Source organism: Vipera berus (assembly GCF_964194415.1).
Source record: "Vipera berus genome assembly, chromosome: 5".
Lineage (NCBI taxonomy): Eukaryota > Metazoa > Chordata > Lepidosauria > Squamata > Viperidae > Vipera > Vipera berus.
Window position 1 is genome coordinate 11,745,298 of NC_138207.1, and position 14,676 is coordinate 11,759,973.

Below are 14,676 nucleotides of genomic sequence, written 5' to 3' on the forward strand. Positions count from 1 at the left end.
GTCTGCCATAACTTCACTAGGCAAAGATGAGCTTGTGATTTATACTTTTGATGATTAGATAGGTTTATAGAAAGAATATTATGATGTAACCTTAGAAATATTAAATATATATTTGTACTTATAACTGTTATGAAGAATATCAGAAGTCTCTTAGAAGAGAAGAGAATGACACAGTTAGAAGAGACCTTGGAGGTCATCTAGTCCAATGCCCTCTTCAGGCAGGAAAACCGATACTATTCCAGAGAAATGGTTGTCCAGTCTCTTCTTTTCTTCCATTTTTTTTTCTTTTCTTGCATATTTTATTTATATCCCGCCTTTATCATTTTTATAAATAATCCAAGGTGGCGAACATACCTAATACTTCTTCCTTCTCCTATTTTCCTCACAACAACAACCCTGTGAGGTGAGTTGGACTCGGTGAGAATGGCTGGTCCAAAGTTACCTAGCCAGCTTTCATGTCTAAAGCAAAGTTCACAATCCCTTAGTTTCTAGCTGGTGTCTTAACCACTAGACCAAATTTTATTTCTTCCTTTGCCTTTCTTTTACCTACTTTACATTAGTTGGTGTTAGGAGGAACAAAGTCATGAAAGAGCCTGTGGCCATCATATCTAAGTTTCGAAGGAGCAGTTGATTAGCAATTGCAAACAGAAAACTGATCCCTTGGATTAATCAGCAAATCTCTTGGGTTGAAAAATTAATAAAAACGATATTCAAATCGACTATGAGAACATGGAATAATCCAAGATAGGGAACAGCTTTCTCCAGTGCATTAAGATTCCTTCCGATATCTCAACGCAGACCCAGGACAGGTGGAAAGTTATGGAGGAGAAGAGCACAGTTAAACCAAGAGCGCTCGTGCAGCCTGTATAAGCTTCTGCAAGTCGCAGCAAGTAAGCTCAGCCTTCTCAAACAAAAATAAAACCAACATAAAAGTAATGGGATACATACGCTCCATGAAATGGTTCATCATGCCATCTGAAAGTCAAGGAAGTAAGTTAAGGGAGACCAAAGGATTTTGGAGGGGCAGGAAAATGGAAACTGGCCACTTCTGCATTTGATATAAATACTAGATCATCACCTATAACTTAAAAAAACCAGGTTTTTTGTGGTCCTACCCCAGTCTGGTACCCCCAGACCTGCCATCAGCAAAGTCATTAGCTTTTCCATTTTGGAAGTGGTAAGAATTCTAAGATTGAGGGGTTTTAACTAATTTAATTTAATTGGGTTTTAGTTTAACTTCAGGGACTGTAAATTAATCATAGTTTTAACTGATTTTAATTTGTATGTTATGTATTTTAATTTTCCCTGTAAACCGCCCTGAGTCCTACGGGAATAGGGCGGTATATAAATTTAAATAATAAATAATAATAATAATAAACCAGCCGGAGAGGAAAAAAATACACTAGGAAGCCCAAATGAACCTCTTTGACCTTTAGGCAGAATTTAATTTTGTTTTGAGTCCACACCTTTTCTGTCCACACCTCTTCTGCAGAAACTTTTCTTCTGAGGAGCTACAAGTAATGCATTACACCCCCTTAATGTATCTGTTTGAATTCCAACCCTGAGCCACTGTGTTTGCGGACAATCCATGAATGGCACACACCTTCCTTGCTTCAGAGTGGTGGAGCTGCTATCTTATGTCAAACCCTCCTACTAGAGGTTCCATGATGCTACCCGCCTCCCTCCAGACAAGAGGCTACCCGCAGGGGTCTTCAAACTTGGCAACTTTAAGACTTGTGGACTTCAACTTCCAGAATTCCTCAGCCAGCCCTGGCTGGCTGAGGAATTCTGGGAGTTGAAGTCCACAAGTCTTAAAGTTGCCAAGTTTGAAGACCCCCTGGGCTACAGTATATCAGGAATTACTGAGTCTGTCATTTGTCCCTCAGTTAACTGTCTGGTTGGGCGCAGCAATCAAACAGGACAAGTACGGATTTCAAGGGATAGTTAGGACAGCAGAAAGAACAACTGCAATCACTCTGCTTTCTATTGATGAACCGGAAAGAGGGCTGAGAAAATAAATGCAGTCCCCTCACATCCTGGACATAAAACTGTTTCAATTCTTCCCTTTAAGACGCTGCTATAGGGCACTGCATGCCGAAACTAGACACAAAGACAGTTTTTCCCCCCCATGCCATCACTCTGCTGAACACTTCATTCCCACAGCACTGTCTTAAGCCTAAAGATATTTACCCTTATAAGAGGCTGCATTACTATTATGCTTCTCATCTTCTTCTTCTTCTTCTCCTCATCTTTCCCACTATCTTCTCCTATTGGTACCTTATGATTATTGATTGTAACTATGATTTGTGATCTATGACCTGTCACTTGGTTGTTTGTATGTATACTGAGAGCTTATGCACTGGAGACAAATTCCTTGCGTGTCCCATCACACTTGGCCAATAAAGAATTCTAGATTCTTTGTGGTTTTACACATTAACTGACCACCAGGATGCAGGATAATTATCTTGTTGTTCTTTGAATAGATTTCTTCAACTTTGGTTCATGACTTCCCTTTCTTTTGACCTCCAGCCTGCTCCAGTTCAATCACAGCTTCAACCTAAAATGGACACAGCACATGCCAAATCCACCAAAGTAAGCATGACCAATAGATCTCCATTTACACCAGAGAACCAGGTCTCGGTTCCATCACTGCCTGCTTCTCTTGCAAACAAGACTCCCAATGATCATGTTGTAGCTTGGCATCCATGAAGATGGTCCATGCGAACAGGAAAGGATGCGAAATGACAAGGGAACAAAAAGAATATCAACTAACAGTTGTGGTGGAGAATGGTGTGGAGGTAGGAATCCTCATGGTAGTAGGCAGTACCTTTGGGGTCATCAGGAATGATCACAGGTGGAGAGATGTCTGGAAGTTCCTCCTCTCCTGGCTGAAGGCCTGTTGCTCGGAGGTGACTGATGTCCAGTAGATCTGGCATGTCTATAGAAACATCTGTAAGCAAAAAGGACAAATGGGAAATGAATTAAATTATTTGGAAATCATCCTAACTGTGAAACTGTAGACAGTCTATAACAAAGAAGGAAGAACAGGAACAATGAAACTGTCAGACCTGCTTCAGCCTGAACCTCTAAGTACTATAAGAAAGATCCTTAACTCCATTTATCAAGAAAGGTGTAGTTTACTAAAAATCAAGTGAATTACACTAAAGCATAGCCAGTGTCATGGTTCCAATAGACCAGACCAGAAGAAATAAGAACTCTGAGGCAATTGCTTTCCTCGAAGAACAATTTTAATTACATAATGTCAGCCCGAACAAAGGTAAAACCAAGGCTGAAAGTTGCCCCACCCCACCCCCACCCCAAAAAGAGTTGAACTCCCCACCCAGTAATGTGTCATAAATCACAATCCCCAATTAACACCTTTGGAGGGCTTCCTAATGGTAGCTCCAGCCCGCCAAACATTTAGACTGCTTAACCTTGGTTCCCACAAGAAAGTTCTTGTTTTGACTAACTAAAAGAATGCATCTCCCTCCTCCCATTGCTGTTGTGGCAACCAAAAAGGAAAGAAACATGGCCGTGTTCAGAGCATTTCAAGGTTTGACAGCCAGAACTGAAAACTGTGCATCCCCAAGTCTAACTTCTCCCTCCCTTAGTTGCCTCCCATCCCTGGGCACCCATGTCCAATCAAGTTCAAACAATATGTTTTTAGAATGGTCACTTCAGGCATAGGTTTGGTATGCATCTGCTTTCCGTTCCTTGAAGCAGATCTTGGAGAGATGGTTTCCCTGGAAGTATCCATCCTCCCATCCAGCCCTCCACTCCACCCCCCAGAGTTCAGGGCAGTCGATACTGAATGGTTTTGAAAGGCAAGCGTGAGGTGGCAGCTACCGAAATGCTACAAACCTATCCAGAAAGAATTAACTTGGGCCAAAGTCATGGCGAAATAAAGGTGCATAATGCAAGGAAGAAAGGTATTCTGCTTAGCTTTGGGAAAAGCATATTCCAGTGCATGGGGACACTACAAAAAAAAAGGCCCACCACCACTTAACTCAAGCTTCTGTAATGCCATAAACAAATTAGTTTAGGGCCCTCTTACTTATTTATTTCTATTTATATGACCTCCCACATCAACCTCATAACTTTGGCTGGGAAACAGCATTTGAAATCATGAAATAGCAATCGTATCTCTATAAATAGGATATTGGCAGCTAGGTAAATAACGGTCACCATAGCCATCCCGTGGGCTCTGTCATATCCTTTCCATTCAACCATCACAATCAAAGTTGAGCTAACGCAGACAAGGATAAGTAAATACAACAAAACAAAAGTAAAGGGTAAGCTAATAGATACAAGGGTAAGTACAGGGACTCTTGTTTGGAAAACTGGGTGGAATGGAGGACCCACGAGGCCCCTTCTAACTCTGTTATTCTGTTAATTCTTTCTATGATCGTGTGTATCCATCCCATCAAACCCAAATAAAATTCAGAGTGGTGTAGGATCTCCTGCCGTGGACAGAGTGTTGGACTAGAAGACCTCCAAGTTCCCTTCCCTTCCAATCCTATTATTCTATATTCTAAGTTTCACAAAGTTCCTCATATTGCATCCCACCAGGCTCAAGGTTGACTCAGCCTTCCATCCTTCCGAGGTAGGTAAAATGAGGACCCAGATTGTTGGGGGCAATTAAGCTGACTTTGTAATAATGCCGCTTGGGGTGTGTGTGAAAGCCCTAATAAGCAGGCATATACATAGCATGAAGGCTACTGCTAAGCTTGTAAGCCGCCCTGAGTCTTCGGAGAAGGGCGGGATATAAATGGAATTAAAATAAAAAATAAAAACAAGAATATGAATCAGAATATGTTGAAATGTGGCAGTCAGAATCTATTTCTCTAGAAAATAGTCATTTGATTCTTTGGGGTGGGAAAATTAACAATTCAATTATTTTTAAAGTGCCTTGGACTTGTAATATTCCCAGGTCATCACCAAACTGAGTTGTTGGTTTTTTGTTTTTTTTAAAAAACCATTTTCCAGTATTAACACAACAAAGAAAAGAGGAAATTCCTTGGCTGTCCCAAAGGAGCTTTTTCCAAAAGACAACTGGACTTTCTTGATTTTTCTTTGAAAATGTTCTCATCCACGAAGCATCCATGAACCAGTTACCTTTTGGAAAAAGCACCTTTGCGACAACCGTCACCTGGATGATTGAGAAACTCAACGATCGAGTTTCTTGGCTATTCTCTGGAGGATAAAAGAAACTTTGCCCTTAAGCAGCTTTGGAGTAGATAAACCTTAGAAATGAATACAAGGCAATTCAATACGGAAGACAGCAGTCAAAATACACACCAAGCTTCTTAGGGATCCAGTCGAGACCAAAAGTAAATTTCTTTATCTGAACCACCAGGTATTCAGGAAAGGAAGCAAAGAGAGACGTTCTGGAAGTGTAAAGAAATTCCAGGTGAAATTAGAAGATCCAAAACTCAAGATCAGAACCTTCATCATTTTAACAGAACAGCTGAACTGCTCTTAATGGATCATACACATGAGCCTGCCCCATTCCTACTCTTTTCTACAACAGCCAGCCAGATACGTCTGGAAAACAATGAAATACGGGGTAGTTCTCATTTAGCAACTGCCTCATTTAGCAACCACTTGCAATTACAACAGTGATTAAAAAAAAAAAGAAGTAACTTTATGGCCAGTCCTCCCATTGCAATCGTGGCAGGTCTGTAAAGCAAAGGAAAGCCGAAGTCAGATTATAAACACAGCTGGGATTTCACTTAGCATTTATTAATTGAATTGCCACTCCAAACTGTCACCGCTAGAGCAAGATCCCTCTCCCAATGCTTCTCCACCATCTGGTAAGAGTAACCCTTATCTTATTTTTTTTAACCAGATGGCTAAGCCAAAGTAACAAAGTGTCAGGGTGCTATCAGATTTAATAAATATATAATGTATAAGGGTCCTGGCAGACTTTTGTAAGTAAATGGAATTATTTATGGATTTGCTATCTCAGAAGACACAAACAGTAGGGGGGGGGGGAAGGATAATGGAAGGTTATTCCCCAAGGGCAATGTTTTTTACTTATAAATAATCTAATGGGAAGTATATCTTGGATAACTGAGGAGGCTGAAGCAACTTCTTATGAGATGGTTATCCTTGAAGCTTTTAAAAACTTAGGGGGAAAAAGGGGTGTAATAAACATATAAAGAATATTGCAGAGAAGGAAGGAACTTCCTCCAAGCTCTAGAATCATGAAGGAGAATCGGGATCCATAAAAGGCAATAATTTTTCACAAATTTAAGATTTCATGGCTTTAAAAAAAAGGATAAGCCAAGTTCATGGAAGCTCTCCATAACTATCCATGTCATCTCCAAAGATCAGAATCAGCACATTTCTGAATACCAGTTTAGTTATGTTTTTTAAGCACCCAGGAAGTAAGCAGCATACAAATAGAAATTGCATGTACCTATAAATAAATAAATATCCATGTAATTGCAACTAGTTGGCCAATGTGAAACTCAGTATGTCTTTGATATGGATCCAGAAAAAATTCTTCATATGCGTATCTCATCTGTCCCATCCCATAGTAGATCTTGAATGACTGAATTAACAACCAACTATACCAAGTGAAAATACAGGTAATCCTCAATTTAGGACCGGTCAAAATTATGACAGACCTCCCCCAAGGCTGCTTATGAACCAGATTTAAAGTTCCAATGATCGCCCTACCTAGCAGTCACATGATCGTAATTTGGGTGCTGGCAACCAGCCCACTTTTACAGCTGTTTGCAGTGTCCCATGGTTACCAACTGCAATTTAAGTTTGGGGTTTTTTTTTTCTTCCTGGAAATTAGTGCTTTACTTCTGGTTTCCAGCAAAAACACCCATTGCAAAAAAAATTGGTTTAACTTAATGACCACCGCAAGGTTGTAAAGTTGGACACACTCATTCGATGACCTGCTTAATGACCAGCACAACTTATATCTGTAATTCCAGGCTCAGTTATGATCATATATCAAGGACTACTGTAATATATTTAAAAAGACAAGAATACCAGAGTTGTGTATGCGAATGAGTTAGCTAATCCACTGATTAAATGTATTAAATAAACAAATAAAAGCATGGATGACCATAACACTAATCACAGGGCTGAATGCCCACTCGAATAACATTGCTTTGATCTGCGTACAAAATGCCAGCAAGGGCACAGGCAATCTACAGCTTGGGGTGGTGAGGGGAGCATACTCAATCAAGCCAATTCCGTAAAGCAATCTCACATGTAGCCCCATTTCTTTACCTCAAATACTGTTTGTTTCACTTCCTAGACAATTCTCAAGGCTGCACCTGAAAATCCTTATCAGCATAATGGGACTGACAAATGCAACCTGTCTATTCCATCATGTCTGACATGATGGGTATGCTTACCCATGTTCAAACAAATGTGGGTGCTATAGGAGCAGGAATGGCAGAGTCAAAAGAGGGATCAGCCTAGAATCCCTACCTAGGCACAAGCGAGGTAAGTCCAACCTCCCCGGCAATCCCGCTGATTATCTAACTCTGATATCGATTGTCCGCTAGTTGACAATGTTCCTGTGCCTAGGGATGATTAGCAATAAATCGGTTTCATTGGAACCTCACGTGCGGACCTGATCTCTTGTGCCTGACCCATACTTACTTAACACCAGCAGACTTGGCTTGAAGGGCACTGCTCCAGAAGTCTTCTACATTTTCTGGTTCAGAAAAGGCCTGGAGACAAGCACTGAAAGGGATCCGTGCCCGGACCACCTCTGGTGGGGGCCTCCTTGCTCTTTCTGCTTCTCTTCTCTTCAATTCATAAGCAATCAATTCATCTAAGCAGAAGAACAAGGGACACTGAATAAACGCCATACATCTATTGGGAGTCATGCGTGGACTCGGTTGATGGCAAATGAACATGAGAAATGACTCCACCCGACAACATTTTGCATCTAAGGGTGGATGGCGTGGAGTTTGGCCAAATTTCCTGACTTCACTGCTGGGTCTAGAGCAGATTGTTCATAACGCAAGGCACTCGGGCGACTGAGCTTGGACTTCCAAGGTAGGCATCCCTGAATGATATCTGAATGAGAGACAATTCGTACACGTGAGGCTCTTCCACTTTTACCTTTGTTTGTTGCCGCTTCCATTGCTACAGGCAATTGCATGAGATACTCCACCCTCTCCGTGTACCGTACTTTTCTGGTCTGGCAGCACTGCGTCCGTTCTTCAACCAAGAAACGGAAGACATCGCTGGGGTTTTCTGAGCCAATCCGGTTTCTCTGAAAAGAAAACGGTGACACGAAAGCCACCATTTTGATTGGGAGTTGCCCAGAGTTGGTTATGAAATGGATGGCTACATCTACGCTTTAAATCAATCAATCAATCAATCAATCAATCAATCAATAATGGCAACACAATAGTTGTTGACTACCCCAAGTCCTTCAGGAAAACTATTGTTGATTATCCCAGGTCACCCACGTAGGTTTTTTTTACAACTAGAGTTTCAAGAAAAGTAATATATCGGCTTGGGGAGAGATTGCAAAACACAAACAATTCCCACACCACCATCGCAAGTCTTAGTAAATCAGAATTAAGGCAAGTAATGAACGTCCCACAATTTCTACAACCCAGAACTCTCAAAATCCTAGCTGAGGATATTTAATTTGTTGTTTGAGACATCTCAAGGGATGTCAAGCTGTGGAAAGCTGTAATACCTTGTCAAATTGCACTTTAATGGTTCTAGAAATAGATACATTTACCTCTGGAGATACTAGATTAAGGATTTGTGCATAGAAAAACAACAACACACAAAGGACCAGGGAAGTAAAACTTAGCTTTATATTCTCCACTGAGGGAAAAAAGCTTCAAGGATATCAGTCAGCATTTAACAGTACAGAAGTTCCCTCTGTCTCAAATGTATGCCGCTCAATTTTTCAAAAATTATTTTGTATGAAAACCAATAAAAGTTTAATAACTTGAAAGCTTATTGATTTCAGCAAGGAACTCCAAGTGAAACCAATAAAGGTTGGAAATGTTTAATATCAGCTGGAGTATATCCTATGTTTGTGGATCATTTATCAATAAAAGGCATCCGAGGAGTCACCTCTTTATGGTTGTCTGAATTTTGTAATAAACCTGATCATATACCAGTATGAAATAAGGGCATTGGAGAATTTGGGTTGCAAACCACCCCAAGAGATTGAATATCAGAACATATCACAATTTGAAATATAGCGTAGGATTTCTTTATATCCCAAAATTGCCTACCGAACATGGTGCCCTCCCTTTTTAATTTGCCCTGTGTTTGGGGCCTAGCAAGGTATTCTAAAATACTTAACACTTAACATACACACACACACACACACACACACACACACACATACTGAAAGATTCTGGGAGCTGAAGTCCAACACAATTGCATTATCATTAGTATCAGCTGTGATTTTTTTTAAAAAAATAATTTAATAATTACTCTTATCAAGTGAAGAATTGGCAAAGCTCATTTCAAAAAAGCAGGTGAAAAGAAATGAGACCACAGAGAGGAAACAAGTCATTCAGAAAAGGCATACAAGACAGTCTATTTCAGGGGTGTCAAACTTGCACTGTCACGTGACATGTCGCGACGTATCGTGACTTTTTTTGCCATTGCCGGCAATGGGGTGGGTGTGGTTTCGCTATGATGCATCCGGCCCATGGGCCGGCACTTTGACACCTCTGGTCTATTTGGTACCAATAGAAACGGATATTTGTAGCTAGGCGGTCCTTGTTGTTTTCTTGCAGACGTTTTAAGACCCAACTAGGTAACATAATCAGTATTAAGAGAAAGTGTGGTTTGCTCTGTTTATATACAAATAAATGTTGGTAGTAGTTCTTGGTGGTTCTTTGATTAGGCTCTTATTTACTGTTGGATTCTTTATCTGAGTTGGTAGTTCCTTGATTAGGATATTGTTTACTACCAAACTCAGACCTCACAGTCTGCCTGATTCTATTTCTGAAGGTCGAAAAATGAATTCCTTCGCTGAACTAAATCTTCCTTTCAAGAATTCTAGAATTCAAAGAGATCTTTACCGTTTTCTCCCTCAAGCGTTTACTGATTTCCTCTATGTGCTGCAGAATTTCCCAATGTCCATTCCTAACATGAGGAAACTCCTGTTAACAACTTGATGTTCAGACTGAAGCTTAGCTCAGCTCATGATAGAAGAAATAATGGTTGTGTTGAGGAGGGAAAGCACGTTCTTCACAGGAAGAACATTAAGGAAAATAAATTGCTCCTGTTACAAAATACCCTAATATCTACTATTTGAAAAAAATAGTCAACAGAACTATACACAAAACCCAATACATACACACACACACACACACACACACACACACACAGAGAGAGAGAGAGAGAGAGACAGACAGACAGACAGACAGACAGACAGACAGACAGAGACAGAGACAGAGAGACAAAGAGAGAGAGAGAGAGAGAGAGAGAGAGAGAGAGAGAGAGAGAGAGAGGGAGAGAGAGAATTAGTCTTCCTAATATCTACCAGTACTAAGATATCTACCAGTACCAAGTCCTTGAAATTTCTTTTAGTTGGATCCTACATGGGCTTCTACAAGAATTGAAATTCATAGATCGCCTTAACCAGAAACCTGATAGTTGGTACCACATTTATCTATAAATAAAACTTCTAAATGTTTGTGCAAGATTGGCTGGTATTATCTTTTTGCTAGCTTGTTCATGTGAAAAAAGACATTAACCTTTGCTCACCTCTATCAGGTTGATAAGGTGCAAAAAAAATTCTAGTGCATCCTGTTGCCGAACGGAGGAAAATTCGGGGTGCCCTTTGCTTACAAAAGCTTTGAACATGCGTGGAGAAATACCATTGTGCTGAGGCTGAAACACAAAGCGAGAAGGAAAAGAAAAGCGGCTAAATACATTTTCAAAATATATTTCTGAATACGGCAGAAATGGTATAACTATTTTGAACCTTTATTTTCAGTATAACTCTGACCAAATATATATATATATTACTTTCATTTTATCCAAAAGGCAACTCGTTGTGCCCATATTTCAACGTGCTCTTTCCTTTCTTCATCAAGGCCATCTGCAATGGTCGTAAGGGAGAAACATGGTCATAAGTCACTTTTTCCCATGCCATTGTAACTTCAGTTACTAAATGAACTGTTGTAAGTCGAGGACTACCTGTATATGTGGGAACGGCCAGAATTTGGTCTCTCAAGAATTTGGTTTCTCACCCTTCAGCCTTTCCGTTCCCTCCTAGCGGGCCCCTCTGTTAGCTTCAGTGAGAGCACACTCTCCTGGCTGGCAGGGAGACTAGCATGTGGGAGGTTTGGGAAACGCTATGATAAAGCCTTCACATACATCTTATGGTACCTTGTTTTTGTGTGATCTCATAGGCACCTGAGTAATCCAATTATTTCTATGTATCCTATTTTGTATGAGACTGATGTAGTTTTTTGTAATGATGGAGGTGAATAAAAGTTCAGCGGGCAGTGCTCGGGGGAGTTCTTTTTGGAGACGAGGCTGCCTGGCTGGTTCAGGACAACTCTTATCGACCCGGGTCTGAATTCCTTTCCCTTCGTCTGATTTTCTTTTCCCTTCAGTATAGATATGAAAATCAATTATTAAAGACCAAGGTACAGGTGGTCCTTGACTTACAAGAAGAATTTGGACCAGAATTTCCCTTGCTAAGCAAGGCTGTTGTTAAATCGGTCATGCCCGATTTTATGACCTGTTTTGCCATGGTTATTAAGCGAAACGCTGGTTGTTGAGTGAATCACATGGTCATTAAGCGAATCTGATATCTGACTCTGAATCTGGCTTCCCCCATTGACTTTGTTTGTCAGAAGCCAGCTGGGAAAGTTGCAAACAGTGATTGCGTGACCCCACCTGCCCCCAAAACACCGCAACCATTGTTAATACATGCCAGTTGCCCAGCCACCCATGAGACTGTGGGATGCTGTGACAGTAGTAAGTGGGAGAACTGGTCTTAAATCACTTTTTTTGGTGCTGTTGTAATTTTGAACAGTTGCTAAATAAATGATTGTAAATTGCGTTTGGCAGGGGAAATGGAGTAAATGAGTGTAGTAACCCCTAACCTCGTAGAGCAAGTAGGTGAATTGTACACTTTGGCAACAAATCTGTTAAAGGCAGAAAATGGAGAAAATTTGCATTGTGTCATTGCATCATTTTGTTTCTTGGAGACTCTTGGCTTTTGCCAGAATTGGGATAATTTGTTTGTTTGTCCCTTCCTCTCTCGTACATAACTTTTTTATGCACCCATACACACAACTACAATGCTTAGCATGCCTCAGTCAAAGATGTATTGTTTGAAAGGTGCTATAGTATAATTATATCACGGCTGTTACCTAACAACTTCCCATCGCCCAGTACACTCACACAGAGAGGGCCTCCTCAGGGTACCGTCGGCTAGACAATGTCGGTTGGCGACCCCCAGGGGGAGAGCCTTCTCTGTGGGAGCGCCAGCCCTATGGAACCAGCTCCCCCCTGAGCTTCAGATGGCCCCAGATCTCCACTCCTTTCGCCACGGCCTCAAAACACTCCTTTTCCACCTGGCTGACCTGGACTGACAGGGATTTTAATTATGTTTTTAATTTTTAACTCTTAATTTTTAATTTATTTTAATTTTAATTTTTATTTATTCTACAGGGGCCTTTAATTTTAATTTTTATTTCACTTCTGTATTTATTGTACGTTATTGTTGTTAGCTGCCCTGAGTCCTTCGGGAGATAGGGCGGCATATAAGTCCCAATAAATAAATAAATAAATAAATAAATAAATAAATAAATAAATAAATAAATAAATAAATAATACATAAATAAATAAATAAATAAATAAATAAATAAATATTGTAATTCTCCTCTTTCAGCCCATTAATTTGATTTCTTCTTGTCTTACACTTACGCTTTAAGGAAAGCAAAGGAGATTAAAAATGACAAACATCTATCTATCTATCTATCTATCTATCTATCTATCTATCTATCTATCTATCTAGATTCTCAGTCATCCAGGTCATAGTTATCCCAAAGGTGCTTTTTCACAAGGCAACTGGGCTTTCTTTGAAGATGTTTCACTTCTCATCCAAGAAGCTTCTTCAGCTCTGACCATCTTCAGCTCCCCACCATCCAGTCAGAGCTGAAGAAGCTTCTTGGATAAGAAACTAAATGTCTTCAAAGAAAAATAAGAAAGTCCAGCTGGCTCCTGAAAAAGCATCTTTGAGATACCTAATCTATCCTTCCTTCCTTCCTTTTCTTTCTTTTTCTTTTCTTAACTATTCTTTCTCCAAATTTTCTACCCTAACTCCTTAAGGGGGACAAATATTCCATTATGGTCAAGTTACCAACCTTCCAAAACCTGAACACATTATGACAGGTTTCAGCATCCAAATGACTATCTACACATATTTATATACAGAAATAGAAAATTCTGGCCATGCCTTCCTCGTCAACAGTTGCAAAACAGGATGGCTAAAAATAAGCTGAGGTGGATTATTCAACCTTTCACACAGTTAATTTAGGCAGGAGGCACTCTGTGACGTCCGATGGTGGCATGCTGTTAGGATAACTCTTTATAAAGTACATTAACAGACGTATGTGTAAGCTATATGCCATCCATATAAATAAGAAGGCTATATTTATAGAGATCTAGTCAATGAGAAGAAGCAAACATGCCGATCCGTTATGATCTCTGCCTATGTAGGATATGAATCCAATTTGGGGGGGGGGAACAGAAACATCCCAAAATAGCAGCTGCCAAAGCCTCTTGATAGGGATGTCCAGCCTTGGCAACTTTAAAACTTGTGGATTTCAATTCCCAGAATTCACCAGCTAGCATAGCTGACGGGAATTCTGGGAGTTGAAGTCTACAAGTCTTAAAGTTGCCACAGTTGGACACTCCTACCCTATGACACTCCTGCCCACTCTGGTGGTCTGAAAATCACCAAAGTAAAACACATTTGCAGGGGGTGCCAAAATTTTAAGTCTCCCTGTACAGGTAGAAGAACATTACAGGGCCTCTTCCAGGCTGAAAGCTCAAATATACAGGTTCTTCCCACAACTGATTGTCACACATCTTGGTTGTGGGAATAAACTCCAATGCTCTCCTAAGTCTTTTAGAACCATCTCATCTATTCAATAAATTGGAAATGTGCTAAAATGTATCGTTGACTGATGGATCCTTTAAAACAGGGATGTCAAACTCGCAATGTCACGTGACGTGTCGTCACGAATAGCGACTTTTTTGCCATTGCCGGCAATGGGGTGGGCGCGGTTTCGCTATGATGTATCCAGCCAGCAGTTTGACACCCCTGCTTTAAAAGGACAACTGATCACATTTTAGAAAGTGGTTCATTAGCGAAACTTCCCTTTATCCAACCACCGAAGGGCCCCTAGCCAACTTTAGCTGACTCTGAAAAGCTAAGTAGGAGGTAATCTGGATTAAAGTTGTATCACTGAAATCAACTCCACCTCTGCCATAGAGCTTTGGCAGTTGCTGCTTTTATCACATTTGGGTGCTACCCACAAGTGGATTCATATCCTCTTCCTTGTGGCAGCCCCTGAGATATTGGAACTCTGCTCTCATGTCACCTTAATCCTTCTCTTCATTAAACTAAACATATCCAATTCCAGCAACCATCCATTATATGTTTTAGCCTCCAGTCCCCTGATCATCTTT

At 40.4% G+C, this 14,676-nt stretch overlaps 1 protein-coding gene across 5 annotated transcripts in view; it reads right to left on the bottom strand.

Moving 5' to 3' along the window:
- The window catches only part of USP13 (ubiquitin specific peptidase 13), a 99,320-nt gene that overhangs the window by 11,333 nt on the left and 73,311 nt on the right, over nucleotides 1–14,676 (bottom strand). For 3 of the 5 annotated variants that reach the window (XM_081328778.1, XM_081328776.1, XM_081328774.1), the window contains 6 exons: nucleotides 10,729–10,854; nucleotides 8,098–8,251; nucleotides 7,630–7,804; nucleotides 5,299–5,387; nucleotides 2,828–2,950; nucleotides 949–975 (listed from right to left, as the gene is read on the bottom strand). In XM_081328778.1, the coding sequence (XP_081184904.1) occupies nucleotides 949–975; nucleotides 2,828–2,950; nucleotides 5,299–5,387; nucleotides 7,630–7,804; nucleotides 8,098–8,251; nucleotides 10,729–10,854 (694 nt within the window). The remainder of the gene's footprint in view (nucleotides 1–948; nucleotides 976–2,827; nucleotides 2,951–5,298; nucleotides 5,388–7,629; nucleotides 7,805–8,097; nucleotides 8,252–10,728; nucleotides 10,855–14,676) is intronic. The other 2 variants (XM_081328777.1, XM_081328775.1) reach the window with 1 other exon arrangement.